This window comes from Mesocricetus auratus, unplaced genomic scaffold (assembly GCF_017639785.1).
Source record: "Mesocricetus auratus isolate SY011 unplaced genomic scaffold, BCM_Maur_2.0 Super-Scaffold_6731, whole genome shotgun sequence".
Taxonomy (NCBI): Eukaryota; Metazoa; Chordata; class Mammalia; order Rodentia; family Cricetidae; genus Mesocricetus; species Mesocricetus auratus.
Window position 1 is genome coordinate 1,396,687 of NW_024429185.1, and position 26,606 is coordinate 1,423,292.

General features: G+C 51.2%; 1 protein-coding gene across 5 annotated transcripts in view; it reads left to right on the forward strand.

Annotated features, from left to right (window-relative positions):
• Sugp2 (SURP and G-patch domain containing 2) overlaps nt 1-24,857 on the forward strand; it is a 28,473-nt gene extending 3,616 nt beyond the window's left edge. For 3 of the 5 annotated variants that reach the window (XR_002381427.2, XR_001197485.3, XR_005875964.1), the window contains exons 3-12: nt 2,458-4,020; nt 9,170-9,290; nt 13,791-14,272; nt 16,570-16,681; nt 18,955-19,445; nt 20,635-20,696; nt 21,383-21,519; nt 22,324-22,444; nt 23,110-23,196; nt 24,629-24,857. Coding sequence is in view for 1 of the 5 variants with exons in the window: in XM_040742049.1 (XP_040597983.1) it covers nt 2,458-4,020; nt 9,170-9,290; nt 13,791-14,272; nt 16,570-16,681; nt 18,955-19,445; nt 20,635-20,696; nt 21,383-21,519; nt 22,324-22,444 (3,089 nt within the window). In the remaining 4 variants the exon portion in view is untranslated. The remainder of the gene's footprint in view (nt 1-2,457; nt 4,021-9,169; nt 9,291-13,790; nt 14,273-16,569; nt 16,682-18,954; nt 19,446-20,634; nt 20,697-21,382; nt 21,520-22,323; nt 22,445-23,109; nt 23,197-24,628) is intronic. The other 2 variants (XR_005875965.1, XM_040742049.1) reach the window with 2 other exon arrangements.
• Nucleotides 24,858-26,606: the final 1,749 nt, after the last annotated feature.

The window sequence follows — 26,606 nt, forward strand, 5'->3', positions numbered from 1 at the left end:
AAAAGAAACAGAGAGAAAGAAAAATTGATTGGCGGAGAAACAGTAACCTTAGAGTGAGCTGGATGGTTCTGGAACAAAGCTGTGTGGTCTCTCATCCTTCCTTTCTTTAGGCTTCTGCTCTATACTGAACATTTTTCTTTCTGTAAGCCAGGGTATGGGAAATGTATGATGCAGCCACTGTTCCTGCCTCTTAGCTCTGCTACCTTGACTGCACCAAGACCACAGTCAGGGCCTGAGGGCTTTTTCAGTTTATTTCTTGCTGGTGAACCTTCATGTGTGTGCCAAGCACTCCTTCCTCCCCAGCAGCCCTTAACACAGGCGCTGCCAGTGTCCCTCCCCATGGGGTGCTCTCTTAGCTCCCACCTTCCCCCAGAGAGAGAGAGAGTGTGTGTGTGTGGCAGTGAGGTGGTGGCGGGTGGGTATGTGTGTAGTGTTTTTCACTTAGGCTGAAACCCAGGGCCAGAAACAAGGGCTCTTCCACTGATCCATCTCCTTCCCTTCAGTAATGGCAGAGCCTAGTGTGTGCATAGTAGGTGCTCAGTAAGTGCTTGCTAAAGAGGGAAACTTGCATTTCCCCAGGAGCGTGGATTTTTGTGTTTTCTTCCATTTTCCTGCTTCTTGGTACACTTTTCTTGTTTTTTTGGTGGGGGGTTGGATACATGTGTTTATGTTTGTGTGTGTTTGTGTGGGGGGTGCACAGGCCTTCGTGTGGTGACCAAAAGTTGACACCGGTGTTTTCCTTAATCACTTTCCATTTTGTTTTGCTTTTAAAATACTTATTTTCAGATTACCTGCTTGTGTGTCTGTGTGTGGTGTGTGCACCTGAGGGGCAGCTGGTGCTCTGAGTGCCAGAAGAGGGCTTCAGCTTTCTTTCTTTGGGGTGGAGGGGTTGTTTGTTTGTTTGTTTGTTTGTTTGTTTGAGACAGGGTCTCTCTGTGTAGCCCTGGCTGTCCAGGACCTCACTCTGTAGACAGGCTGGCCTCAAACTCACAGAGATCCGCCTGTCTCTGCTTCCTCGGTCCTGGACTGTGATTCAGTTATTGTTTGTCCTTAGCTCCTCTCCACCGAAGTCTCAGACTGCCTCAAGCTCACTGTGTAGCCCAGCTAGCCCTGAACTCTCTCAGTCCTCCTCCCTTGTCTCCTGAGTGCTGGTCTTCAGGTATTTGCTACCAGACCTGGGTCCCATTTTGTCAGATTTTTTTTTTTTTTTGGCCTTTATTGTGGATTCTGTGTAAAAATTCAAGCTGTCTGAGGCCTGCTACTGCCATAGATGGCTTCTGTGGGCAACTGCAACAGTACCTGTGCACCCCTCCTGTCCTGCTTGGTGCTCCTCTCACGGTCATGGCCTCCCTTAGCATGGCTCCTTCTGCTCCTACCTGCTCTGCCTCTGGCTCATCCCCAGAGCAGGGTTAATGACCTTTCTACACACTGGGGTCAGATGCCAAGTTGTCACCTGCTCAGCTGTCATGGGTGTGGCATGGGCCAAGGCTGCTGCCTCCAGTGGCAGTGTGGGACATGATGTCCTCCCGGAGGCAGTGAGAGTGGCCGCCTCTATAAAGCTTCTGGGATGGAAGTGGAACCCTGAAGTGGGCTTGGTGTGGCAAAAGATGCCGACTGCATGGAAGCAAGCCCCTTCTCTGAAGGCAGGTGGGGTGACGTGGAGGTGGTGGTGACTTTGAGAGCCTCTGTCTGACGCTGTGTGTGCCTGTGGGTGATGGCCACAAGGGCAAGCACAAGCCTGGTGCTTACAGACCTGACTTGGTGAGTGTCATTGCCCCTCAGTGCCTATAGGACATGGGGTCCCCAGCCCTATATGGTGCAAGCTCGAAAGATGCTTCCCACCATGAATGTGACAGTGTGGTGGTGTCTGCACAGCATGGAGATGTGCACCTCTTCCTTGCATTTCGAATTCCCCCAATGCAGCTAGGCACTGTGAGCACTGTGGCAGCACTGCTCCTTGTGGCCACAGAGGGAGAATGCTGAAAAGTCAGCGGGGGGTGCAGGTGCTGTTTCCAGGTACTTTTACTCTGACTGCAGTTCTCAGTGGGTCTGTGCACACTGGTCAGTAGAGAGCTAGCTGGAGATGACACCACACATTTTCTTTAGTGCATGCGTGTGTGCGTGTGTGTGTGCGTGCGTGTGTGTGTGTGTGTGTGTGTGTGTGTGTGTGTGTGTGTGTGTGTGTGCGCGCGCACGCTCGCGCGCCTTCCCCAGGCACTCACTGTCCACTTCCTTTATTGAAACTGGGTCTTTTGCTGAGAACCATGTTTCCACCTCGTGAGCATGGGGATTACGGGTAACCACACCTGCTTGGTTTTACTGTGGGTTCTGGGGATCTAGTCTCATATACTCCTCACACTTGGGGTATAAAGAACTTGTGTTGGCTAGTGTGCAGGCCACTCCCTTGCAGCCCACGCTCTAAAGTGTCTTCTGTCTGTCTGTGGCCACCTATTTCAGATCTCTTAAGGACAGGCTCAAGAGCCAGAGCAGATGTCTGTGAGGATGTTCGTGGTGACAGCAGGTACTCTGACAGTGGACCTGGAGTGTACTCACTAAACTTGGGGAGAGAGGGCCTGAGAGCTGACATGTTTGCGGGACCCTCCTTCAGATCCAGCAATCAGTCCATCAGTGAGGACAGCTATCTTCGCAAAGAATGTGGCCGGGATCTGGAAGCAACCCACACTGACTCCCGGGACCAGAGTTTTGGCCACCGGAAACTGGGACATTTTCCTTCTCGGGACTGGAAGCTTATGCTCCGTGGCTCTTGGGAGCAAGACTTGGGCCACTCAGTTTCTCAAGAATCCTCCTGGTCACAAGAGTATGGTTTTGGGTCTTCAGTGTTGGGGGACTTGGCCTCCTCTAGGCGATTGGAGAAGGAGAGTCGAGATTATGACCTGGACCATCATGGGGATGTGGACTCTGTGTCTAGAGGCAGTGCGCAAGTCCTGGCCAGAGGCTGGTCTCTAAACATGGGTGACCAGGAAGGCACTCTCCTAGGAAAGGACACTCAGGGCCTGCTCACAGCAAAGGGTGTCGGGAAGCTTATCACACTGAAAAGTATGACCACAAAGAAAATGCCTGTTGTTGGTCGTATTACTTCCAAAACTCAGGGCACTAACCAAATCCAAAAAGCCACTCCAAGTCCTGATGTGACCCTCGGGACAAACCCAGGGCTGGATGAGATCCAGTTCGCTGCTCTGAAGACACCCTTGGGGCTGGACCTGAGGACCCTTGGCTTCCCCAGAAGGAAGCTGGGCTTGGATGCCATGGACAAAGCAGATGTGTTTTCAAGGTTTGGCATAGAGATCATCAAGTGGGCTGGGTTCCACACCGTCAAGGATGACCTCAAGTTCTCCCAACTTTTCCAGACTCTTTTTGAACTGGAAACTGAGACCTGTGCCAAGATGTTGGCCTCCTTCAAATGCTCCTTAAAACCGGAGCACAGAGATTTCTGCTTTTTTACTATCAAGTTTTTAAAGCACTCTGCTCTGAAAACACCCCGAGTTGATAATGAGTTTTTAAACATGCTTTTAGACAAAGGTGCTGTGAAGACCAAAAACTGTTTCTTTGAGATCATCAAGCCCTTTGACAAGTACATCATGCGGCTCCAAGACAGGCTGCTGAAGGGTGTCACACCCCTGCTCATGGCCTGTAATGCCTATGAGCTGAGTGTCAAGATGAAGACCCTCACTAGCCCTCTGGACCTGGCCGTGGCCCTGGAGACCACTAACTCCTTGTGTAGGAAGTCCCTGGCACTCTTAGGCCAGACCTTCTCCTTGGCCTCCTCCTTCAGGCAGGAGAAGATCCTAGAGGCTGTGGGCCTCCAGGACATCGCTCCATCTCCTGCTTCCTTCCCAAACTTTGAGGACTCCACTTTGTTTGGAAGAGAATACATAGACCACCTGAAGGCCTGGCTCACGGCCAGCGGCTATCCCCTCCAGGTCAGGAGGGCTGTGCCTGCAGAGCCCCGAGAGCAGAGAGCCACATCTCAGCCCTGGGCTGCAAGCACTGCGAACCAAGGTAAAAAGTTCTTTTTTCTTAGACAATGTCATCACTACCAATGTTACAGGATTTTTGTTTTGTTGGTTGGTTTTCTTTTTTCTTTTTTTTTTTTTTTTTGGTTTTACGAGACAGGGTTTCTCTGTATTGTTTTGGAGGCTGTCAGTCCAGCCTGGCCTCGAACTCACAGAGATCCGCCTGCCTCTGCCTCCCGAGTGCTGGGATTAAAGGCATGTGCCACCACTGGTCCAGTGTTATAGTATTTTATTGGGGGGGGTGGGGATACACAAGGGCCAGGGCACATGTTAAGAGGTCATCAGAGGACAGCTTGTGGGAATCAGTTCTTTTCTTCTTCCACATGGGTCCCAGGGATAGAACTTCAGTCACCAGGCCTGGCCCACTGAACCATCTTCCTGTCCTGAGGTTTTTTTTTTTTTTTTTTTTTTTTTTTGGTTTTTCGAGACAGGGTTTCTCTGTGGCTTTGGAGGCTGTCCTGGAACTAGCTCTTGTAGACCAGGCTGGCCTCGAACTCACAGAGATCCTCCTGCCTCTGCCTCCCGAGTGCTGGGATTAAAGGCGTGTGCCACCAACGCCCGGCCTGTCCTGAGGTTTTTAAAAATATGTGTGTAGCCGGGCTTTGGTGGCGCACGCCTTTAATCCCAGCACTCGGGAGGCAGAGGCAGGCGGATCTCTGTGAGTTCGAGACCAGCCTGGACTACCAAGTGAGTTCCAGGACAGCCTCCAAAGCCACAGAGAAACCCTGTCTCGAAAAACCAAAAAAAAAAAAATATGTGTGTGCCGATACATGTGTGTATGTATGAAACTAGAAGACAGCATCTCTCAAGTGTTGTTGTTCAAAAAGACTATCCACCACCTTTGAGACAGGGCCTCTCTCTCACTGAATCTGAAGCTCATTGGCAGGCTTAGATAGGCTGGCTACCTTCCTGGTTCTGGTGCATGCATGCATCACTGCTCAGGACACTTAATATCAGACCTGAGATCAAACACAAGTTCTCACTGTTGTAAGGTAGCAGAGGTTGCCCTAGACCCTCTTTGAGATGTAAAAAGTGTAATTATATATACATACATATTTTAATATTTGTCTATATATGTGTCTGAGCGTGTACACTGTATACATGTGTGCCTGAGCGTGTCCACTGTACACATGTATGCCTGAATGTGTCCACTGTACACATGTGTGCCTGAGCATGTCCACTATGCATGTGTGCCTGAGCGTGTCCACTGTATACATGTGTGCAGGAACTTGTAGAAGGCAGAAGAAGGTGCCATGTGTTCTTAACTGCTGAGCCATCGATTTAGCCCCTCTCTTTGAGGTTTTTATACACTTTTTTAAAAAACGCTCAGAGTAGCCAGGTGGTGGCGGCGGCGGCGTACGCCTTTAATCCCAGCACTCGGGAGGCAGAGGCAGGTTGAGTTTGAGATCAACCTGATCTACAAGAGCAAGTTCCAGGCCAGCCTCCAAAGCCACAGAGAAACCCTGTCTCAAAAACAAACAAAAAACAAAAAACTCTCAGAGTAGAACTCAAGGACCCAATTCTTTTTAACTCTTGATTTTGAAGCAGTCTCATGTAGCCCAGGCTGGCCTTGAGCTTCTCTTTCTGCCTCCGCTTTTGAGTGCCGAGATGGTTGGAGTGTACTGCTTCTCCTGCTTTCTGTGGTCCTGGGGATGGAACCTAGGGGTTTGTGCATGCTAGATGAGTGCTGTGCCCACTGAGCCCCAGCTCTGCAGCCTTAAGGTTCTTTGGGAAGGGACCCACTTGGGAATCAGATGGAAAACTGGCTGGCTCTCACTGTAATAATACATGATCCCTTTCACCATAGGATCAAGGTTAGGATGCCATGTTCTGAAGTATCTTGTTATTACGTATCACCAAAGGCTGAGAAAACTGGACACTTACCCTGGTCAATCCCGTGCCCAGTGGGTGGGGGATGGTTAGAGAACTGAGGGGTGTCAAGGACCAGCGGAGTCATTCCAGGAGGTGCTGGTGCCTTTCACCTGGCTCACAGTCAGCAGCAGCTCTGGCACTGGCCAGAGTAGGGATGGGGAGCTGCTTGGTCTCCCTCTCCCTTCCTCCTGTGATCCCAGCATGCATGCTGTCACACTCAGCCTTCCCAGGCACCAGAGGACATAGTACTCATCTTTCCTCTCCTGTGACATTACCTCTAGGCCTGTGGATGTCATTTCCCTGCCCTCTCCTTCCTGGAGCCCTTATTGCACCAGGCAGCAGATGTCCCAACACAGATGAGTTGCTATGACTCCTTCTGAGAAGAGGTTCTTCCAGAAGCAGATTGAATGCATTTCCCTCCCCATTCCCTAGTGCTGGAGGGGAAATAAGGGTAGCAAGTACCAGGGGCTGTGGGTAGAGGAGGAAGGGCCTAAGGCCTTGGACTCCCCTCCCCAGGTGGGATCTAGACCTTGCAGGAGCAGACACACTGACCTGAGGGTACAGTGCCTGCTTGGCTCTCATTTTAGGTTGGTTTTTTTGTTCTGTTGTTTTTGTTATTTGTTTCTCTGTGTAGCCTTGGCTGTCCTAGAATTCTCTTTGTAAACCAGGCTGGCCTGGAACTCAGACATGCACTTGCCTCTGCCTCCCTCCGATTAAAGGCAGTTTTTTGTTTTTGTTTTTGTTTTTAAATCCTTTTATGTGGCCCCAACTGACCTGAAACTTTCTGTGTAAGCGGGCTAATCTCAAAATTACAGAGAACCACCTGCCTGAGCCTCTGTGCTGGGTTCAGTAATGTGCACAACCCCACCCAGAAAGATTTAATTTTTTATCTGTGTGTCTCCATGTATATGAGTATATGAGATCAGAAGCCAGAAGAGGGTGTCCCTCAGCTGTGTGTCCTTGTGAACTTTGGATTGTTTTCTAGGGTTTTTCATCTCAAAGCTTTTACCCAAACATGTTAATCCAACCTGAAGTCATTCTAAGGCTTTGTTTCAGTTTTGATGCACTCTGAAACCTGTGAACACATCTCCCAGTGTTAAGATTGAAAGAGTTTAAACTAGCTGAGCTACTAGGACTTAAAGTCAGTCTGTCTGTCTGTCTGTCTGTCTGTCTGTCTGTCTTTCTTTCTTTCTTTCTTTCAATCCAAAATGTGTTTATTGTGGTGGCTCCCACTGGTCTTGACTCAGGTGCTTCTCAGTGCTGCTTCCTCCTGAAGGGGCGTCCTTCTGTCAGCCTTGCTTTTCCGCCTGTGGGCTGACAGAGGACAGTGGAGCAGCAGCACACAAGCCCACGGTTTGTGCATGGCTGAAGACCGTGAAGTTTTATAGGGTTAGGTTTAGGGCACTTCATATCCATAACTAGGAATTGGGCTCTGCACCGGGCACTTTTTCTTGTGTTTCTTTTCCTCTTCTGGAGAGGGATGAAGGAGATCCTTTGCGAGAGGCATGTTCTCGTAGGGAGGTCATCACTGCCCGAAAGCTCTTTTTTTCTTTTTAATACTTATTTTTATTTCATTTGCATTGGTGTTTTACCTGCATGTATGTCTGTGTGAGAGCATCAGATACCCTGGACTGGAGTTATAGGCAATTGTGAACTGCCATGTGGGTGCTGGGAACTGAACCTGGGTCCTCTGGAAGAGCAGCCAGAGCTCTTAACCGTCTCTCCAGGCCCTCAATTGTTTTTCTTTCTTTCTTTTCTTTTTTTTTTTTTTTTGAGCATTTTCGTTTTATTGGGTAAATTATAACAAGAAAAAAAAAACACAAAAATTTCTAGCCTGTTCAGATGATTAGAAGAAATTACAATTTCTCAGAAATTACATACCGTATATTCCGGATCCATCCATCTTACAGCAGCCTTGGTTAAAGCTTCCTCCAGAGAGCCTGAGGAATATCATTCAGTTGTTTTTCTTATCATTAACCTAAGCTGTAGTCTATACGGCTCCTCAATAGAAACTCATGTGTTCTAACTGTGTGATGCTTCTTTATGTTTTATCCTCTGCAGCCTCTGTTGTCCTATATTTATTTAAAACCCCCAATCATCAAAATCCTTTTAACACTGTGATTGTATAAAATCAGTGTGTCAGTTAAACAGTATAGCTTAAGAGGAATCTTCATAATAATTTACAGGTAAAAATGCCCAGTAGATGGGGATATTTCCAAGAGATGATCATACTGCATTAAGGGCAGTGGGCATCTTCCCATACTCTTCACACATGCCAGATGCCAGATAAGAATGGCAGTGGCAAACATGCAGAGACAGAGTAGTAGCAAAAAGCATCCGGGGCCGAGGCTCTGGGGACCTTGCCTAGCCTAGATTCACCCAAGAGCACACTCAGCTTATCTGTGGGTGCGGGAACCCTCATGGCTGTGCAGGAAGCGCTCTCCAACTAAGCCATCTCTTCAGCCCCATCAATAATGCTTTTATATTTTACGTTCGGGGTATTTTGATGCATTTTTTGCAGGGTTTGGTGTTTTGTGTGTGTGTTTATATATGCATGAGTGTGCGGTATGTGCAGGCCAGAGGAAGAAATCAGGTACCCTGTCTATCCTCTCCGCCTTACTACCTTGAGACAGCATCTTTCACTGAACCTGGAATTAGGTTGGTGGCCAGCAAGCTCCAAACATCCTCCAATCACCACTTTCCACAGCACTGGGCTTACAGGCACTCGCTGTCATACCCAGCTTTTTTAATTGTGTGTTGGGGATTTGAACTTGAGTCCTCATGCATACACAGTCATTGAGCCATCTCTCTGACCCCAGGGTTTTTGTTTGTTTGTTTGTTGCCTAGGCTGTTTGGAACTCTTGGGGTCAGACAGTCCTCTTGCTTGACCTCCTGAGAAGCTGTGGTGCCAGCTTCTAACTGCGCCTGTGCCTCTAACTGCGTTTCACATGCATCTGTTTCTGGATTAGCACTCAGGCCTAAAGCAGTGTTTGCAGTGGTAGTGGGTGATGCTTACCAGCTTCTTTCCAGAGCCCACACCCTGCTCTGTGCAGCTGAGTGACTCATTGCTCACAGCTGAGGCGGGACATCTTTCAGACAGACATTTTCTCTTCCAGCCAGGTTTCCCTCTTCAACACCAGTGTTCTGTGATGGATGTTTCCAGTTGCTGATGGCTGTGGGGTTATGCTACCCTCCAGTTCACTGTCCTGGTCTCCAGGCCTTTTTGGTCCATTGTTTTCACAACATCATTCTGTGTATTGCAGCAGTCCCCCAGCGGGCAGATCACAGGGTGGTGGACACCATTGACCAGCTTGTCATGCGTGTCATCCAAGGCAGGCTGTCTCCCAGAGAGAGAACACTACTCCTGCAGGACCCTGCTTACTGGTAGGCATGCTTATTTTGTCTTTTTCTTTTTTTAATGGCATGTTCTTATCTTAGAAATAATTGTTATGTGTATGAGTGTTTTGCCTACATGTATATCTGTATACCATGTTCACGAAGTGTCTGAAAAGCCAGAGAGGGTGTCAGGTACCTGGGAAGTGGAGTTTGAGACAGTTTTTTTTTTTTCCAACGGCCATTTGGGAGCTATCTCTCCAGCCTCTATCTTTTTGCAAGAGCTGTTGATCATTACTCACCTTCCCTGCTGGACTATTCTCGGGTGCAAAGAGACAGGTGCTCCAGGGCATATGTAATTGAAAGCAGTGTCACAGCTCTGGGAGGTCAGAACTGCAGCCTGGGAAGGTCAGAAAGGTCAGAAAGCCACAGTGGAGTCCTGAGAATTGGAGTCGTGGATGGTTGTGAGCCAGTCTATCCTGGATCTGCTATAACAACAAGTGCTCCTGACCCTCTGTCTAGCCCTCCCTGGTGTTGTTTGTTGCTCCTGTCCCAGCCTGGCTGTTATCTGTGTGCTCAGTGGTGTTTGGAGCATACTGTTGACTCCACACTGGCTGCCTATGAGCTGGCCTGTGGCCACCTCGGTTTACACATAGAAGCATTGTGCTTGCAGGGTGCACAGCTGAAATGAGCTGGAGCAGAGATCACATAGGGGTGAGGTGTTCCAGCTTCAGGCAGTGCTAAGCAGGGAGGAAGCCAATGGCCTTAGATTGGTGAGGGAAGTCAGACCACTTGGTAAGAAGTCACCCAGGTGTAGAGACCTGGGCGTGACTTCACTGGATGGACACGGTCCTAAGAAGACTGCTTCTGCCATGTGGACACTGGGCATAGCCTAGCATGCTGATGGTCACCACTAGAGGTAAGATAGAAGCTGTTGGTGGTGGTGTGTGTGGTGGAGGTCAGGGTTAGATGGATGATCAATAATAGGCATTGATTGAGAAAGCTAAGATTTGAGGGGAACCACTGTGAAGGAGAGGTGCCCATCTCAACAAACAGAACAGAAGAGAGGAGAAAGCGCCAGAACCTAAGATAGAAACTGCTGTTAATGCCCCTAACCTAGTTGAGTACAGGTCACTCAGTGACCTCTCTAGGTCTCCATGCAGGGACACCCCTGACACGTCTGGCCTCAGTGGCTTTCCCTAGCCTTGGAGGAGATTCCATAACCCCTTTCTTGTACCATGTAACTGAAACTGCCAAGGTTTTTTTTTTTTTAAGATTTATTTATTTATTACGTATACAGTGTTCTGCCTACGTGTATCCCTGCACAGCAGAAGAGGGCACCATATCTCATTATAGATGGTTGTGAGTCACCGTGTGGTTGCTGGGAACTGAACTCAGGTCCTCTGGAAGAGCAACCAGTGCTCTTAACCTCTGAGCCATCTCTCCAGCCTGCTGCCAAGGTCTTAGCTTTCTGTTTTCAGAGGTATCCTCTGCTGTTTAAATTTTTCTTTTCATAAGTTGGTTTCCTTAACTGACTAAATGTCGCTGTCCTGGAACTCAATCTGTAGACTGAGCTGGCCTCAAACTCAGGATTCTCCTCTGCCTCCCAAGTGCTGGTATTAAAGGTGAGCAATATTACAATTGACCCTGAACTGTTTCTGTTTCACAAGTTGGAAACATAGCTAGGTGGGGTCTTATCCTGAGGTCACCACTTCTTTTAAACTTTTTATCTTCTTGAGCACAAGACTTAGCTCCATTAAACTTCCTGGTGTTCCTTTTCTCCTCAAACTGTACAATTTGCATTTTTCCTTCCTTGGATTGCTTGTTTTCATTACAAGTCTGCATAAGAGTGACCACTAATAACCACACAACACAGTCAATAATAGGCTGTCTTGAAATCTCTGCCAATGTCATTAATTCAGTCTTCAGATTTTAGCCTCAGGCAGATTTTGGTTTTTACAAGACAGGGTTTCTCTGTATTGTTTTGGAGGCTATCGGTCCAGCCCAGCCTCGAACTCACAGAGATCCGCCTGCCTCTGCCTCCCGAGTGCTGGGATTAAAGGCGTGCGCCACCACCGCCCAGCTTCGGGCAGATTTTTTGACACGGGCAGAAAGCAGCCACATTCTTCACCAAAATATAGGCCCCTTACCGATAATATTCTTCTCTGAAACCTCTTGGGCTGACCATCATAACCGACATTGTTGTCAGCACCACTGTCTTCTACACTTCTATTAGCATGGCTCATTAAGTCTCACTTAAAGCATTCAGTTGCTTTTCTAATCCAAAGTCCCAAGTCCCTGTTCCACCAACAAGCAGCATGGTCAGGCTGTCACAGCCATTCCCTTGACCTGGTACCAACTTCTGTCTTGGTGTTATTGTGAAGATATACCATGACTATGTCACCTCTTATAAAAGGAAACATTTCATTGGAGCTGGTTTACAGTTTCAGGGGTTTAGTTCATTGTCATTATGGCAGCAGGCAGCAGGAGGGGACAGCCACTGGACCTGGCTTGGGATGTTGAAATCTCAAAGCTCACCCCTAGTGACACACTTCCTCCAACAAGGCCACACCCCCTGATTCTTCTCAGGCAGTGTCACTTCCTGCTGACTAAGCATTCAAATTTATGAGCCTTTGGGAGCCATTCTTTTTTTGGGGGAGAGGGGGAGGTTTTGAGACAGGGTTTCTCTGTGTAGCTTTGGAGCCTATCCTGGCACTCACTCTGTAGACCAGGCTGGCCTCGGACTCTCAGAGATCCGCCTGCCTCTGCCTCCTGAGTGCTGGGATTAAAGGGTGCGCCACCACTGCCCAGCTTGGAGCTATTCTTGCTCAAGCCCCACACAGTGCTTATGACAGTGCCCAAATCGTCTTTCTGTGGTGTAACACTGGGATAGGACCCATGGTGGCCTCACATGCTGGGCACATGATCTACCCCAAGCTGGGTTTTGTTTTGTTTTTGGACTCCCACTCTCGCCAAGGCTGGCTCAGACTTACAGTATAGCCAGTGCTGGCCTTGAACCCTGGCTGTCCTGCTTTAGCTCCCTAGTGCAGGGGTGGCAGCTGAGAAGCGCACATGGTGTCTACATCATGCTTCTCTTTCCTGCTGCTCTCGCCACTTTTAACTCGTAAGGCACTGCCAGCCGTTCCCTCGGCCTTGGAAAATTCACATAGTTTCCAGCTTCCTCAAAACACTGCAGACAAGGGGACTGTGTCCATAACTGGTGGGCTGCATTAATAAGGGCAAAAGCAGCAGGGCCCCTCTCCTTCTGTTACACCCAGGCTCAGGTGACTCCCAAGCAGCAAACCTGGGAGTGGAGGCAAGGCCAGCTGTGACAGTTGTTTGTTTTTGCTGTTTTGTTTTTGTTTTATGAGCTGGTAAATGCCTGTCAAGTGTTCTTTGTTGTGTGGGACAATCAAAGAAAAAGAGTCATTCCAGAATGTAATTCAGGCTCTGTGGCAACAGGAGGAACAATTTCGATGAACTGAATCTCGAACAGCTGTGCAGAAGTATACTTACTGATTATTACACAAAGGTTATTTTATGGCAGTTCCTCATATCAAAGCCCTGATATGTTTTCTGAAAGAAAACATCACCCCTGAAATTTTAGTCCTTATTGTACACTGTTTGCAGTACCCAATAATGCAAGATGCTCCAGGTGTGCCAGGGTAGTCTTGTGACCAAAGTCATGCAAAGGCTGTTAAACTCCTTCAGAAAAACTGCTCTGTAGAGCACAGAAAAGGGTCACCATTTTCTACAATGATTTCTTCCAGGTGTAAGTACTTGTAGAAAATAACTCTTTCATTCTAATGTTTACCCTAGATACACAATGATTCTACTAGAATTTTACTACAAATGCCAGGGTCAAACTGGAGGATACAGGCTCCCATTTCTTCTGTTGTTTCACATCCAGCAGAGATTTGACACCCCTGTACCTGAGGGAGGCAGTGAGGTGACCACCTCAGCCTGGTATGTTCAGCTGTCCCTAGTGCATCTGGAAGTGTCTCAGACTCCCCTCTGTCTTGCCACACCTGCTTCAGTGGCACAGAGAGAGCTCATGAAGCCCTTGACACCTAGCCATGTGAAGGGCACCCCTCTGTCTGCCAGGATGCTTGCTGCAGGGTACTGTGAACCTGCAGCACCTGCTCTGAGCTGACCAAAGTCAAGAAATCCAGCCAATTCTTTCTTGCATGCCTTTAATCCCAGCACTCTGGAGGCAGAGGATGGTAGATCTCTGTGAGTTTGAGGCCAGCATTGTCTGCATTGTGAGTTTCCAGGACAGCCAGGCCTATAAACAAAAAGAGAATGGCCTCAAATCCTCTACGGTCCTCCTACTTCAGCCTCCACAGTGTTAGAATTAAGAATAAACCTTCCCCCTCTCCCCCAAGGGGGAAAAAAAAAAGAATAAGCCTCAGTACCCAGCTGGATCAAAGCTCCCGATTTTCTTAGGCACCTGGAGAGCAGAGGGTAGGAAGCGCCTCACTTGGTAGCGCAGCTACACCTTCTGAGCACGGTGCTGCTCACCCAGTGCCCTGCCTTGTGTCTACTTGACAGGTTTCTGTCTGATGAGAGCAGCCTGGAGTATAAGTACTACAAGCTGAAGTTGGCAGAGTCACAGCGGCTGACCCACAGCTGGCCCATCGTGGAACGGAGGCCAACGCCTGCACAGTGCGCTGTGCGTGCCATGCTGTATGCACAAGCTGTGCGCAGCCTCAAGCGCAGACTCCTCCCATGGCAGCGCAGGCGACTGCTTCGCTCCCAGGGTCCTCGAGGCTTGAAGCCCAAGAAAGCTGCCACTGCCCAGCACACATCCCTGTCCTCAGGCGCTCGGCAGAGGCACCATGGCCGCCAGGCAGTAGGCTCCTTGCAGGTGAAGCCCCCACCACGGGACTCAAGTGATGCTGCCCAGGACTGCCTACCAGAGCCTGCCAAACCCCGCCCTCAGCCCCCCAGCCCTGGAGCCTTGGGCCCGTCTCGGCCAATAGGGGATGACTTGGAAGCCCTGCAGGCCTCTTCTCCCTGCCCCTCTGCTGATGGTAGGTGCCCACCCCACCCCACCTGTCCTCATGCTCATCTGCATCCCTTGGGATGGTGGGAGTGGGGGAGCCAGGTGGCAGGCTGGAATAGACAAAAAAAGTTGGACAAGATGGGCACATGATCACACTGTCCTTCATGGTCCTGAGCCTTGCTGGGTCTACATCACACCACTGTTGAAGGCGGGTTTAGGAAATCCACGAATGCCTGGACAAAGAGTAACAGATACTTACCTGGGTAGCACTCAACACAGTGAAGGTAAACAGCCATGACCTTCTGTCCCTGGAGGTGCAGGATGCTGAGACCATCACCCCAGAGAGACCGAATGAGGCCCCCCTCTTCCCTCTAAGGGATCACATCTGCACATTGAAGCTACATGCTAAGTAAGGCCGGTACCTCAAAACAACATACCACTACACTTTCCATTTTTCTCTAAATAAAAGGGTTTTGGCCGGGCGTTGGTGGCGTACGCCTTTAATCCCAGCACTTGGGAGGCAGAGGCAGGCGGATCTCTGTGAGTTCGAGGCCAGCCTGGTCTACAAGAGCTAGTTCCAGGACAGCCTCCAAAGCCACAGAGAAACCCTGTCTCGAAAAACCAAAAAAAAAAAAAAAAAGAGGGTTTTGAACCTGATGTAAAAACTATATATAGTGGTAGCAGACATCAAGTATAGTTCAGGAGAAAGAAAGGTAAAAACTTACACAAATTTAGACCTATAACCAGCAAGAGCAACATTAAGCAAGAAACACACACTAAATGTCCAGGCCAAGGGTAAATGACATGTTACAGAGATATGGAAAGCCTGAATCTTGTACCTAACACGCTCTAGCTAAGATAAGAGAGGGCATTAGCTGTGCCTATCTAGTCTTCAACCTCATCAAAGACCTAAGAAGGAAATAACATTACTGGGGTGAGTAAGAAGTGTAAGCAGGCGATTCCTAAAGGGTCGAGAAATGACAGAAACAGCTGGCTGCCTGGACAGTCACTCAGGATCTCTCAGTGGTGTCAGGGCAACCAACTTTGGCTAAGGCCTAGAGTATCTGACCATTACCAGAAGCAGGAAAATGCAAAAGATTGTCCTACCCTGTCTTGGCAAGGTTTAACCGTCTCTTCGCTTATGTCCTGCTTGTCCAGTTAGGACAGTGTGTCCACTGACAGCAGTTGAGGTAAGGTCTTTCACATGTGCCAGAGTCCACTGAGGTGAAACTCTTCTGAAAAAGGACACAGTTTTCAGGGAATCTGCACAGCTTTGCTTGTTTTTTTGAATGTGTTTGTAATAGAGTTGAGGCAGGATTTCTCCATATAGGTCTGGACCTCACTGTGTAGACCATACTGGCTTCGAACTCACAGAGGTCTGTCTGCCTCCGCTTTCAAGTGCTGAGATTAGAGGCGTGTACCACCATGGCCTGCAAGAGCTTATTTTGTTTGAGATAGGGTCTCACTCTTTAGTCCTGGTTGCCCTGGCACATAGTAGGTAGCTGGGACTGGGCTGGAACATACAACCACTGATCTGCTACGTCCTTGTCCCTGTGCCTGGCCTCTCCTACCTGAAGCTGCCTGGGGTACACCTGTCATCTCAGCACTTGGAAGATAGAGGCAGGAGGAGGACCCAGGCTGCCTTACCTAAGTGAGACCTTGTCAATAATAATAATAATAAGTCTGCAGAAATATTTACCCTATATTATTTAAGGGGGGGTTGAGAACGAAGTAAGGACAGAGGCAGTTGCTTTCTAAGTGTCTTCATTGGTCTGGGTTCAGCAGTACTGGCCAGTGAATGCAGGCCTTAGGCCTGCTAGGCAAACTCTGACTCCCCAGCTGTACCCAAAACCATTGTCAGTATTTTCAACCTAGCCTGGTCAAATCTACAGATGCAGCACCCATGCAGCCCAAGCCCCACATGGTGTTTCCTGGGATGCCTTCTGTATCACTCTGCCCCTGCCAAGGTTTGAGGCTGACGATGTAACGTGTCTGATCACCACCAGCTTACCTTTCCTGTGCCAGTACTCCTTCCTACCTAGCTTGCAGTGGGATGTGCACAGCCTGCACAATGCCCAAGCCATGCTTCTCTGCTCCTGGCTGGCTGCAGCAGTGCCCTGAGCTCAGAGAGTGAGCAGCAGCAGGGTGGCAGCCCTGTGCCTGCTCCCCTGGCAGCCAGCCCAGGTGTCCATGGGGCTGCTGGGGCTTCTGCCATAGGATGCCTATTGACCAATTGGAACAAGGAGAGGGCTCCAGAGTCACACAGTGCAGGGTAGGTGGCTTGAGTCAGTGAACAGGGCCACAGTGCTGTTTTCTGTTCCATAGTAGATCCAAAGACCATGGAGACGGCTGAGAAGCTGGCCAGACTGGTGGCTCAGGTGGGCCCCGAGATCGAGCAGTTCAGCATAGAGAGCAGCACCGACGACCCTGACCTGTGGTACGTGCCCTGGGCTCCACCCTACAGCCACACACTGAGCAGGCGAGATGGGTGCCACTTCAGCTGAGCCTGCCCAGAGCTGGTGTCTGTTGGGTCAGCCTCACCTAGACCATCTGGAAAGGTCTCGCCCTCTTTTCCTTCAGCCCTCATACAAAGACTGGGTACACAGCAGCATTTGTGCATGTGCCTCACAAGCTGTCTGAGAAAAATCCAGAAACCAGCTGCTGAGGGAACTCTAGCCTGTGGTGGAGGTACTCCTGGACTCTTGCAGAGGCCATGTGAGATCTCCCAATCTCCACTGTACTGGTGTTCCCAGGACCAAGTCTGGCACTCCTGGGTTTCCTTCTACTTGCTGGAGAGCTGTATCATGGTCTGACTGAAAATGCAGTTGACTGTTTGCTGAGTGCAGGAGGCCTGGGTCTGTCCTTGGTGCTACAGTTGGAAATATACAAGTTTGGGCCAGTTGGTAGACTTCTTGCCCAGTATACCGATAACCCTGGTGTCTGTCCCCAACAGTGTATGAACTACTAGCTTGTGTGTGTGTGCGTATGTGCGAGTGTGTGTGTCTGTGTGGTGCGTCTGCCCACACGCACTGTCAGGACTGCTGTCATGCGCCTCCTGGGCCTACACTGGCAGATGGTTTGTGTGAGGACTGTGCGTGGCCCTCTTTGTATTGAGTAAAGATCATGGTTTGAAAAGAAAGCTTTGCTGCTCTGGCACTTGGGCTCCTGCACAGCAAACACTCCTGCCCGCTGAGCCAGACCCCAGTGGGGTTTGTTTATTTTATTTGCACATGTTTGTTTAGTTTGTCATGCCACAGCGTAAGCGTAAAGGTCAGAGGACGACTGGCAGCAGCTCTCCTTCCCCCGTGTAGGTCTGGAGATCACAGTCGGAGTGTGAGGCTGAGGCGGCAGGGCCTCTACTCACAGAACCATCTTGCTGGCCCCATATTTGAATTTGGGGGGAGTGGTAGGGAGGAGGAGTTTTAAGTTTCGCTTTTGAGACAGGGTCTTATTGTGCAGCCCTGGCTGTCTTGGAACTCACTCTGTAGACCAGGCTGGCCTTGAACTTAGAGCAGTCCACCTGTCTCTGCCTACCACGTGCCAGCTGGAATTTTTAATGCATTTTGCTCTAAAGTAAAAACCACCTAGAGGAGTCTGGGTTTCCCACCTACGCTCTTAGCAGCAGGAAGCTGCCCTCTCCTTGTCTGCTTTGCCCAGCCCGCACTGCAGAGTGTTCCCAGGCCTCTCCTTTCCCCGCCCGTGCATCTGTCCTCCTGCCGGGGTACAGTACACTCCTGATACTCCTCTATCAGTGTTGTTCACTGACCGCTGAGGTCCTGCCCCTTCCCCGCATCAGAGACCTGCACAAACAGCCTTGCAGAAGGGATGGTTGATTTGAGCTCTTGGCTCCTGAGGTCTCCACTTGTGATCAATCTGGCTTCCCTTCTCCCAGTTAGAGACAAGGCCAGAGGTGTCTGGAGGCTAGGGGGCAGAGCAGCCTGTGTGCTGCCAGTGGCTTCCTTTCCCCTGCTCCATCTGAGTCCCCATTGGGTGGTGGTGCATGCACTCTGCAGCTCTTTCCCTGCCTGCTTCCCCACAGCCACCTAGCTCCCTTGTACCAGACAAGCTGTCCATCACCTGTGTGCTTCCCACTGCTGCCTGCCAGCTCTCACATCCCCAGGCAGCTGTTTGTCACTGTCACTATCAATCCCTTTGTCTTGCTAGGACTTGTGTGTATGTGTGTGTGTACGTGCATGTGTAGTATTACATGTATATGTCCATGAATGTTGGTGTACTTGACTCTATGGACACAAAGGAAGCTGGAGGTCAACACTGTGGGATGTCCTTCCCTGATTGCCTTTCTACCCTAGTTTTTGTTTGATTTTTAAGATTTATCTTTTTAAAGTATGTGCATGTGTGTGTAAATAGTCTGAGCAGATTTGACTCTGGGGACCAAAATCAACTCTCAGCAAGGTATGTGCAGCAAGTGCTTTTACTGCTGAGCTGCCTCGTGGGCTCCTTTTAAGTTGCTAGGGATGTAATGGGAGCGGGGCTCATGCATGTTGCATGAGCATCCTATCTTGATGAACTTCAGGGTCATCTTGTCCCATCTAGGGAAGATTATTAGATTGAGCCAGTCCTGGTTCTGAACGTTGTGTCTCTAGCTGGGCTGTGAAGCCATAGCAGGGCCATGCAGAGGTCGTGTGCTGCAGCTCAGCCGTGCATTTCACCCTCAGGTTCCTGCAGCTCAGCCGTGCATTTCACCCTCAGGTTCCTGCATGACCAGAGCAGCTCAGCTTTCAAGTTCTACCGAGAGAAGGTGCTGGAACTGTGCCCATCCATCTCCTTCCAGTCCTCTGGTGAGGCAGGGGACTCAGTGCAGAGCCCCACAGCCCGAAAGGAGGGTGACAGTGAACCAGAGGAGGGGCATCCCCAGCAGGAGGCTACACTGGAGGGCCCTGAGGTGCTGCCTGAGGAGGAGGACGAGGAGGAGGACGAGGAGGACGAGGAGGAGGAGGGCAGAGAGGAGACCTGTACCCTCAGACCACAGGCAGGAGCTGCCAAATGTCCAGGCTCCGAGGGCAGTTCCCCCACTGACAGCATCCCTGGAGAGGGGTCCAGGGAGGACCAGGCCGGCACCCCTGGCCTGTCACAGGCCTCCTCCGGCAGCTGCTTCCCCAGGAAGAGAGTCAGCAGCAAGTCGCTGAAAGTTGGCATGATCCCTGCTCCCAAGAGGGTGTGTCTCATCCAGGAGTCAAAGGGTGAGTACCCCAGAGTCCTGAGGGTGGCGGGGGTGGCACTCAGTGGCCATTCCAGATGTGCTAGCCACAGCCAGTCACCCTGCCTCCTGTCAGTACCTGCTGGCCTTGTGTGTGCAGATGGCCCACGTGCCTGGCACAGTGCACAGGGTTCCCTGCTGGAGTCTTGTGCCGTTCTGTGGTAGTTTTCTCTGAGACAGTACACACCTGTGTGCCTGTGCTGGCCTTCTATAGGAACCCTGCCCAGCTCCCGCAGGGTGAGGCCACAGGTGTGCCACCACAACCAGGTTCTCCTGCCCAGCCAGGCCAGCCCTGATGGCCCTGGGCCTATGCTTTGACCTGAATGTATTTTTCACCGTTGACCACTGTACTCCCAGTGTTAGCTCAAGACTCACATGTCCAGTAAGGGGAGCTGCCCTCCTTCCAAGGGGCGTCTTCTCTTCTGCTGGGCTCTGTCACCACTGGGCTATGCTAGAAGCTCATCCCACCACGTCCCACCCTTGACTTTGAGGCACACCCAGCTTGTGATTCCCCAGAGGTTTCTATACCTGTAGTGAAGGTGGGAGGACAGCAGCCATTGGGCCTTGCAGACTCTGTGACACTGTCACCTCCCAGTCCTTGGGCATGTGGCCTTAGCACTGTAGTGGATGGCCGTTGGCCCAACAGTGACCCGTGTGTCCGGTATCTTGGGGCACAGGGAAGCTGAGCCATGCTTCTCGCTGGGAGGCACAGGTCTGTCTTACGTTGGTGCCTTGGGCATCAGTGGGACAGCCCTGCCACTGTCTTCAGTGACATGTTCCATGAGTGCTTGGTGCTCTGCTGAGTTCTGAGTTGGTGACTGATAGTTAGGGTTCCCAGAACTATCCCTCTGGAGTCCTCTTGGTGGAACTAGGAGGGGACAGGACTGCTGTGGCTTGCCTGCAGCAAGGGAGTGTTCCTGTGGCCAGAGGGAGCAGCCCAAGCAGCAGGTTCCTGTGCGGGCCAGCGCTCTTAGGCTGAGTAGTGCCCTTAGCACAGACAGTGCTGCTGGCTCCATCATAGCCACTCACAGCCCAGCTCAGCAGATGTAGAATATTGGAAAGGAGCCAGCAGCTTTCAGGTGTGAGCTGTCCTCACCAGGCAGCGTTCTGTCTGTCTCTGAGGATGTGGGGCAAACGTACAGTGTGCACAGTCTCTCCCTTTTGTCTTGCAGTCCATGAACCAGTTCGAATCGCTTACGACAGGCCTCGGGGGCGTCCCATAGCCAAAAAGAAGGTGTGTGCGACTGCATAGTGACCCCCTAGCCCCTGTGGGTGCAAGATCAGAGTGGTACACTTGCTGCTGTGACGAGGCTTCAGGCACTTTGCAGAGTTGGGTGTAGAGCACACACCTGTGTCCCAGGTGCTCAGGAAAGCTGAGGCAGGATGGTTACTTACACACAGGAATCCCGGGCTGGCCCAGACATCACAGCAAGCCCTGTCCCCAAGATAGTAGCCAGGCATGGGCATACCTGAGCCCCTGCCTTCAGGATGATGGGGACTGCATTCAGCCCCTACAATATAAACTGCCGTGCACAGGAGAGCAGTGATTGGTCCACTCACAGGAGAGGCCACTGGTCCCCTTACAGGTCTCTTGCTCAAGCATTCCTGCTGATCCTTTGGCCTAGGCCCCACTGTCCACACGGGGTTTCCATCATAGGCTCAGCACATGGCAGCAGCATGCCACCCAACTGCCAGGTCCCCATTCTGACCCTGGGGTAAGGGACCTGGCCTCAAGAAGTCGCACCCCCAGGGATGTCACAGGGAGGCTGGAGGTGAGTGGGGCTCACCCCAGGGATGTCACAGGGAGGCTGGAGGTGAGTGGGGCTCACCACCCCAGGCGTCTGGGGTTAGGGCAGCACTTGGGGATCCAATGCACACTGGCACAGCCTGGTCCACCCACCCCTGCCTCTCTCTCCTCAGAAACCCAAGGACCTGGAGTTTGCCCAGCAGAAGCTGACAGACAAGAACCTAGGCTTCCAGATGTTGCAGAAGATGGGCTGGAAGGAAGGCCACGGCCTGGGCTCCCTCGGAAAGGGCATCCGCGAGCCTGTCAGCGTGTATGGCATGGCTGGGGGGACTCTTGGGTACCTTGTGTTGGGGCTAGACCACAGCGTATAGCTGGGTCATTATTTTATTAGCTACTCATTTGGGTGCACAGATGTGGCCAACTCCTTCCTGTGTAGACCTCTGGATAGTTTCTTGGTCCTGATGCTCATGGCCCTGGAATCTAAGCAGCATTTGTAGGTAGTTACAGTACAGGTGATATTAGAAGCTGCCAGGGTGGGGACACAGATCCTCAGCTTGTGTTCATGTATCCAAAGGACATGTCCCGCTGTGCCAACACATCTCTATGTGAGGCATCTTGTTGTGGTCAGGCTGCAGACTCACAGAAGGCCCCAGTCAGGCCTGGTGCTTATCTGTGATCCCAACCTTGGAAGGCTGAGACAGGAGAATTGTGAGTTCTAGGCCAAATTGGGCTACATAAAAGATTATGTCTTGCCAAGTGGTGCCTCCCAGAACTTGGGAGGCAGAGACAGGCCGATCTCAGTGAGTTTGAAGCCAGCATAGTGTACAAAGCGAGTTCTAGGACAGCCTGGACTTTTCCACAGAGGGGAACTGTGTCTCAACCACAAAAGCCATGCTCCCAGGAGCTAGCAGCCTTGTGTTGTCTTCACTGTGGCTTGTGTCTGTCTTCTCCGAGCTTGGTTTCTGCTGTGCTAGGGAGAGAGCACAGGGCCTTCCCACATGGGAAGCACTCTGTCGTTGAGCTGTACCCCAGCCCTGAGACTGTGTCCTCTCCAGATGTCTGTGTCCTGTGTCCTTGTGTTCCCTGGCTCTTGACTGTTGTGTCTGCTCTGCAGGGGGACACTCTCAGAAGGAGAGGGCCTGGGGGCTGACGGGCCAGAGCAGAGAGAAGACACGTTTGACGTCTTCCGCCAGCGCATGATGCAGATGTACAGACACAAGCGGGCCAGCAAATAGGTGCGTGCCGGGGCCCTGACCAGCACCTGAGCCAGCGAAGGGAGGACTTTCCTGCCATGTGCTCCCTCTTCCTGTCCAGGCGTGCAGAGGAGGAAGCTTCCCCCCAAAGGAGGCCGCCGTTGGCCCCAGGCTTCCCCCTCCTGCCAGGCTTTGAGCACTGTCACGGGAGCAGGCCCCCCTTGGCCCTGCTGCTCTTGCTCAGGGTTTCTCTCATAGATGACAGTCCCTGCAGGGCCAGGCAGCCAGGACAGGCTTGATGATGAGTGGCCTTGCCCAGCCTGCACATTCCTTCCTGTGGGCCTCCAGTGCTGGTTCTTGTGGAGGCCTTGCTTCCCACTCTTGGTTATGTTTTTTACATTTACCGTGTGTGTGTGTGTGTGTGTGTGTGTGTGTGTGTGTGTGTGTGTGTGTGTGTGTGTGTGTGTGTGTGTAATGTAATGTGTTGAGGTGTGGAGGTGCCCATGTGGAGGGCAGAGGACAACTTGTTTGAGTAGTCAGTTTTCCTCCAACCATGTGGGACCCTGGGATTGAACTCAGGTCCTCATATTTGGTGGCAAGTACCCTTATCCACTGAGCCCTATCGATGGCCCTCATTCTTGGTTCTTGTCCTTCTCTCCCACAATGCTCCTTGCTCAGTTCTGAACAGCCATTCTCTTCCTGACTAGATCAGAGCCACTGGCGACAGAGATAAGCCTTGAAGCAGCCTTGCCCTTCCCGTCACCCTGCCCCGGACGCCTGCAGCCTAAGCCTCGGTGTGTACTCAGCCAGCTCCACATCCCCGGGTCAGGTTCCAGCACGAGGCCTTGCAGCAGCCACTCTCAGGCACCCTTGCCTTCCCGCCTCTACTCTGCTTCATCTTGTTCCTCTTTCGTAGGGCGGCTCCTCAGCCTTACTGCCCAGGGCCAGGCTCCCCTGCAAGTTCTCCTCACAGCCCTGCTTTCCTGAGCTCCATCTTCTGTCCCCAGACCTTATCTGGGGACACAGAGGCTCTGCTGAGGAGGGAGTGGTGTAGATTCTTGCTTTTGAGCAATGGCATCTCAGCTCCTACAGACTTCTGAGAGCTCTGCAGGCTGAGGCAGGGGACTAAGGGCAAGTTAAAGTCTAGCCTGGCTGTGTAGCAGGACCCTGTCTTGGGAGACTTCTCCAAATCTTAGCCCCAGTTTAATACAGCTGAGCTTACATGCCCAGCACATACCTGTCTGTGTCCCTGGGGAATGTGTCCTTAGGGAAACCCCAACCCTTGTACCTCTGACCTCAGTGTGGCTCCCACAGAGTACTGCCGTAACACTGCTGCGCTGTTCCCGTAGACGGTCTTTTTGGGGCCTCTGCAAGGATGACAGACTGTCTCAGAGCCTGCCTTGTGCCCAGCATTGCCTGTGCCTGCTGCCCCTGATCTGTCACAGACTCTCGCTGGGGTCCCAGCCTCCCCACCACAGGTGGGCATTTGCAATGCCTACAAACTTCTGGAAAGTCTTGATGCCAGGGCCAGGAACGTGGTAGCCAGGAGTCCGCCATGAGCATAGCTGGAGGATGTTGTGTAGTGATGTTCAGCTTCTGCTACCCCACTGCCCGCCTTCATAGCTGGTGCATCCCTAGGCCCACCTGACTCTGCTGTTGTCTTTGTGGCTATGGGGATGCTGCACTGCAGCTGGGTCACAGTCTTACCCTTAAGCCAGTCTACAGGTTGAGACGACAGGTCAAGCTTCATCCTCTGGTCTTTTCTTTCACTTGCCTAGCAACTTCCATGTTGGCTGTGGGTTGGAACAGGACCCTGGTCTATGGTGGACTCCGCAAATGAAGCACACTCTCTCCAGCTTCTTTCCAGGCGTCTCATTTTGTTCTGGTCCCTTGGGTCTTCAAGATGCTTTAAGGAAATCTGGGTACATGGCCCTGGTGCCAAGACTCCTGTCACTCTTGGAGCTGAGCCCATCAGGAGCTACTCCCCAAGCTGAGAATGACCTTGGGTGCTCTTCTGGGGACAGGGCAGCTGGTGGGGAGAGGGAGCATATACCTCACGCTGGTGCATGCAAGCTGTGTGACCTTCCTCACACACACTGCCGTCCTTGCCCTCCTGAGGGCACCTTGCTCTCCAGCCAAGCTGCTCTGTGGGCAGGGCCGTGGAGGACATCTGATGCACATTCATGTGGCCTTGTCCCTGTCACAGTGTTTCTCCTGTCATTCTAGTTCCAGGGTCATTTCCACAAGGGCCATGGATTCCAAATGCTATGCTGGCCTGGCCTGCTGTGGCTCTGGCGTGCTCCTGTTCCTGGAAGTACTTGGTGAAGGTTGGTTCTGGTCCCTGGTAAAACGCAGAACACTGGTGATGTCACACCTGGACGTTGTGTTTGTGAGGATCTGAGATGTCATGGTGTTGTCGTGTCAAGTGCTGAGAATAAATGAGGAGCAGACCCGCCATCCGGCCCGCACTGCAGTCACTGAGGCCCTGGGGGAGGCATTGGGTGTCTGAGGGCACACACTGGAGGAACAGGAAATGAGTTGGATATAGTGGCTCTTGTATAATCTCAGCATGGGGAAACTGAGACAGGAGGGTATACTCAGCCACAAAATGAAACTGTCTCTAAAAGTCAGTCCTTTCAAGAGGGCAGGAAAGGAGACAGTCCATCCCTAGGCCTGACACTAATGGACCTCTGTAACCCTGATGACAGGTGGCCCTGGGTCCAGCCCTCACTATAGACATTCAGAGGCCTGACAACACACATCTCCAGGCCCTGACAGCAGTCTGTCAACCCAGACCCAGTAACAAGTGTCCCTAGATACTTAATGAGTGTCTCCATCCCAGATAGCAAGCAGCCAGGCCTGATGACAGTGTTAGCAGTCCCCAAAATAGGTGTCTTCCAGCTCAGTGATCCCATCCCCTGAACTTTCTAACATCTGCCCCTAGGTTGAGGATAGGCTGTTTCTTATGCATGCTGATGTAGTCCCCAGGCCAGGAATGGCTGCTCCGCAGGCCCACTGTGCTTTACAGGCCTCTCTTAAAATCTGAAAGTCTCCAGGGGCCTGAGAGATGGCTCAGAGATTGAGAGCACTGGCTGGTTCTCTGGAGGACCCTGGGTCATTTCCCAGCACCCACATGGCAGCTCACAACTCCCAGTTCCAGGGGATCCGACAGCCTCAAGACAGACATACATGCAAGCCAAAAACCAATAAACAAAACAATAAAAGGGAATCATCAAAAAAATTAGTCTCAATGGTAAAATAAATATTTTATTCAAGAGGGAAGAACCAGAATACAGTCAAAATCAAATCAAAGAAAAACTGAACCCCAGCTGCATTAACACGCTGTCCTGTGTCTGGGATCCGTTCGTGATCTTCTGGGCTCCTTCAAAGGGCTTGGGCCTCTTCTTTTACTCCACCATCTGCAGTGCATACAACTTGCCTTTAGACTCCAGCTGACTCCATAGCTGCTGGCACCTCCACAATGCTGGGGTCTGCTGCTACTGGACTGCACTTCACCAGTAACCTCTCCCAGGCTGTCACAGTGCCAGGTCTCAGCTCTTCCAGTGACCCTGTCATGTCTTCAAAACTAGAGCAACCTGGGTCCCTCTTACACTACCAAGTTCAGCTACAAGTGCAAGGGTCCATCAGCCGCCCGAGTATGCTGTCAGAAAACACTCCCAGAAGCTGTCACCTCAACACGGTTGCTCTCTTCTTTTTTCCTACATTTTTGTTTTGAGACACAGATGTGAAGCCCTGGCTGTCCTGAAGCTCACTCTAAACCAGGCTGGCCTTGAACTCACAGAGATCCACCTGCCTCTGCCTCCAGAGTGCTGGGGTTAATAGAATGTGCCACCACCACCCTGGCTGCCCTCAGTGTTCTTACAAGCTCCTGCAAAACAGCCCACAGAGCTATCAACACTCAGTGGCCTTTGGGTTTGTTTGTTTTCTGAAACTCACTCTGTAGACCAGGTTGGCCTTGAACTCAGTGATGAGATCCACCTGCCGTCTCTGCCTCCTGAGTACTGGGGTTAAAGGTTTGCATCACCATGCCCAACTCAATGACCCTTCTAGCTTAAAGTTCCAAAATCTTTTCACAGTCCTCCCAAAAACATAGTCAGGTCTGTCACAGCAACACCTCACTTCTGATACCAACTTGTCTAAGGGTTTCTGCTGCTGCGATGAAACACCATCACCAAAAAGCAAG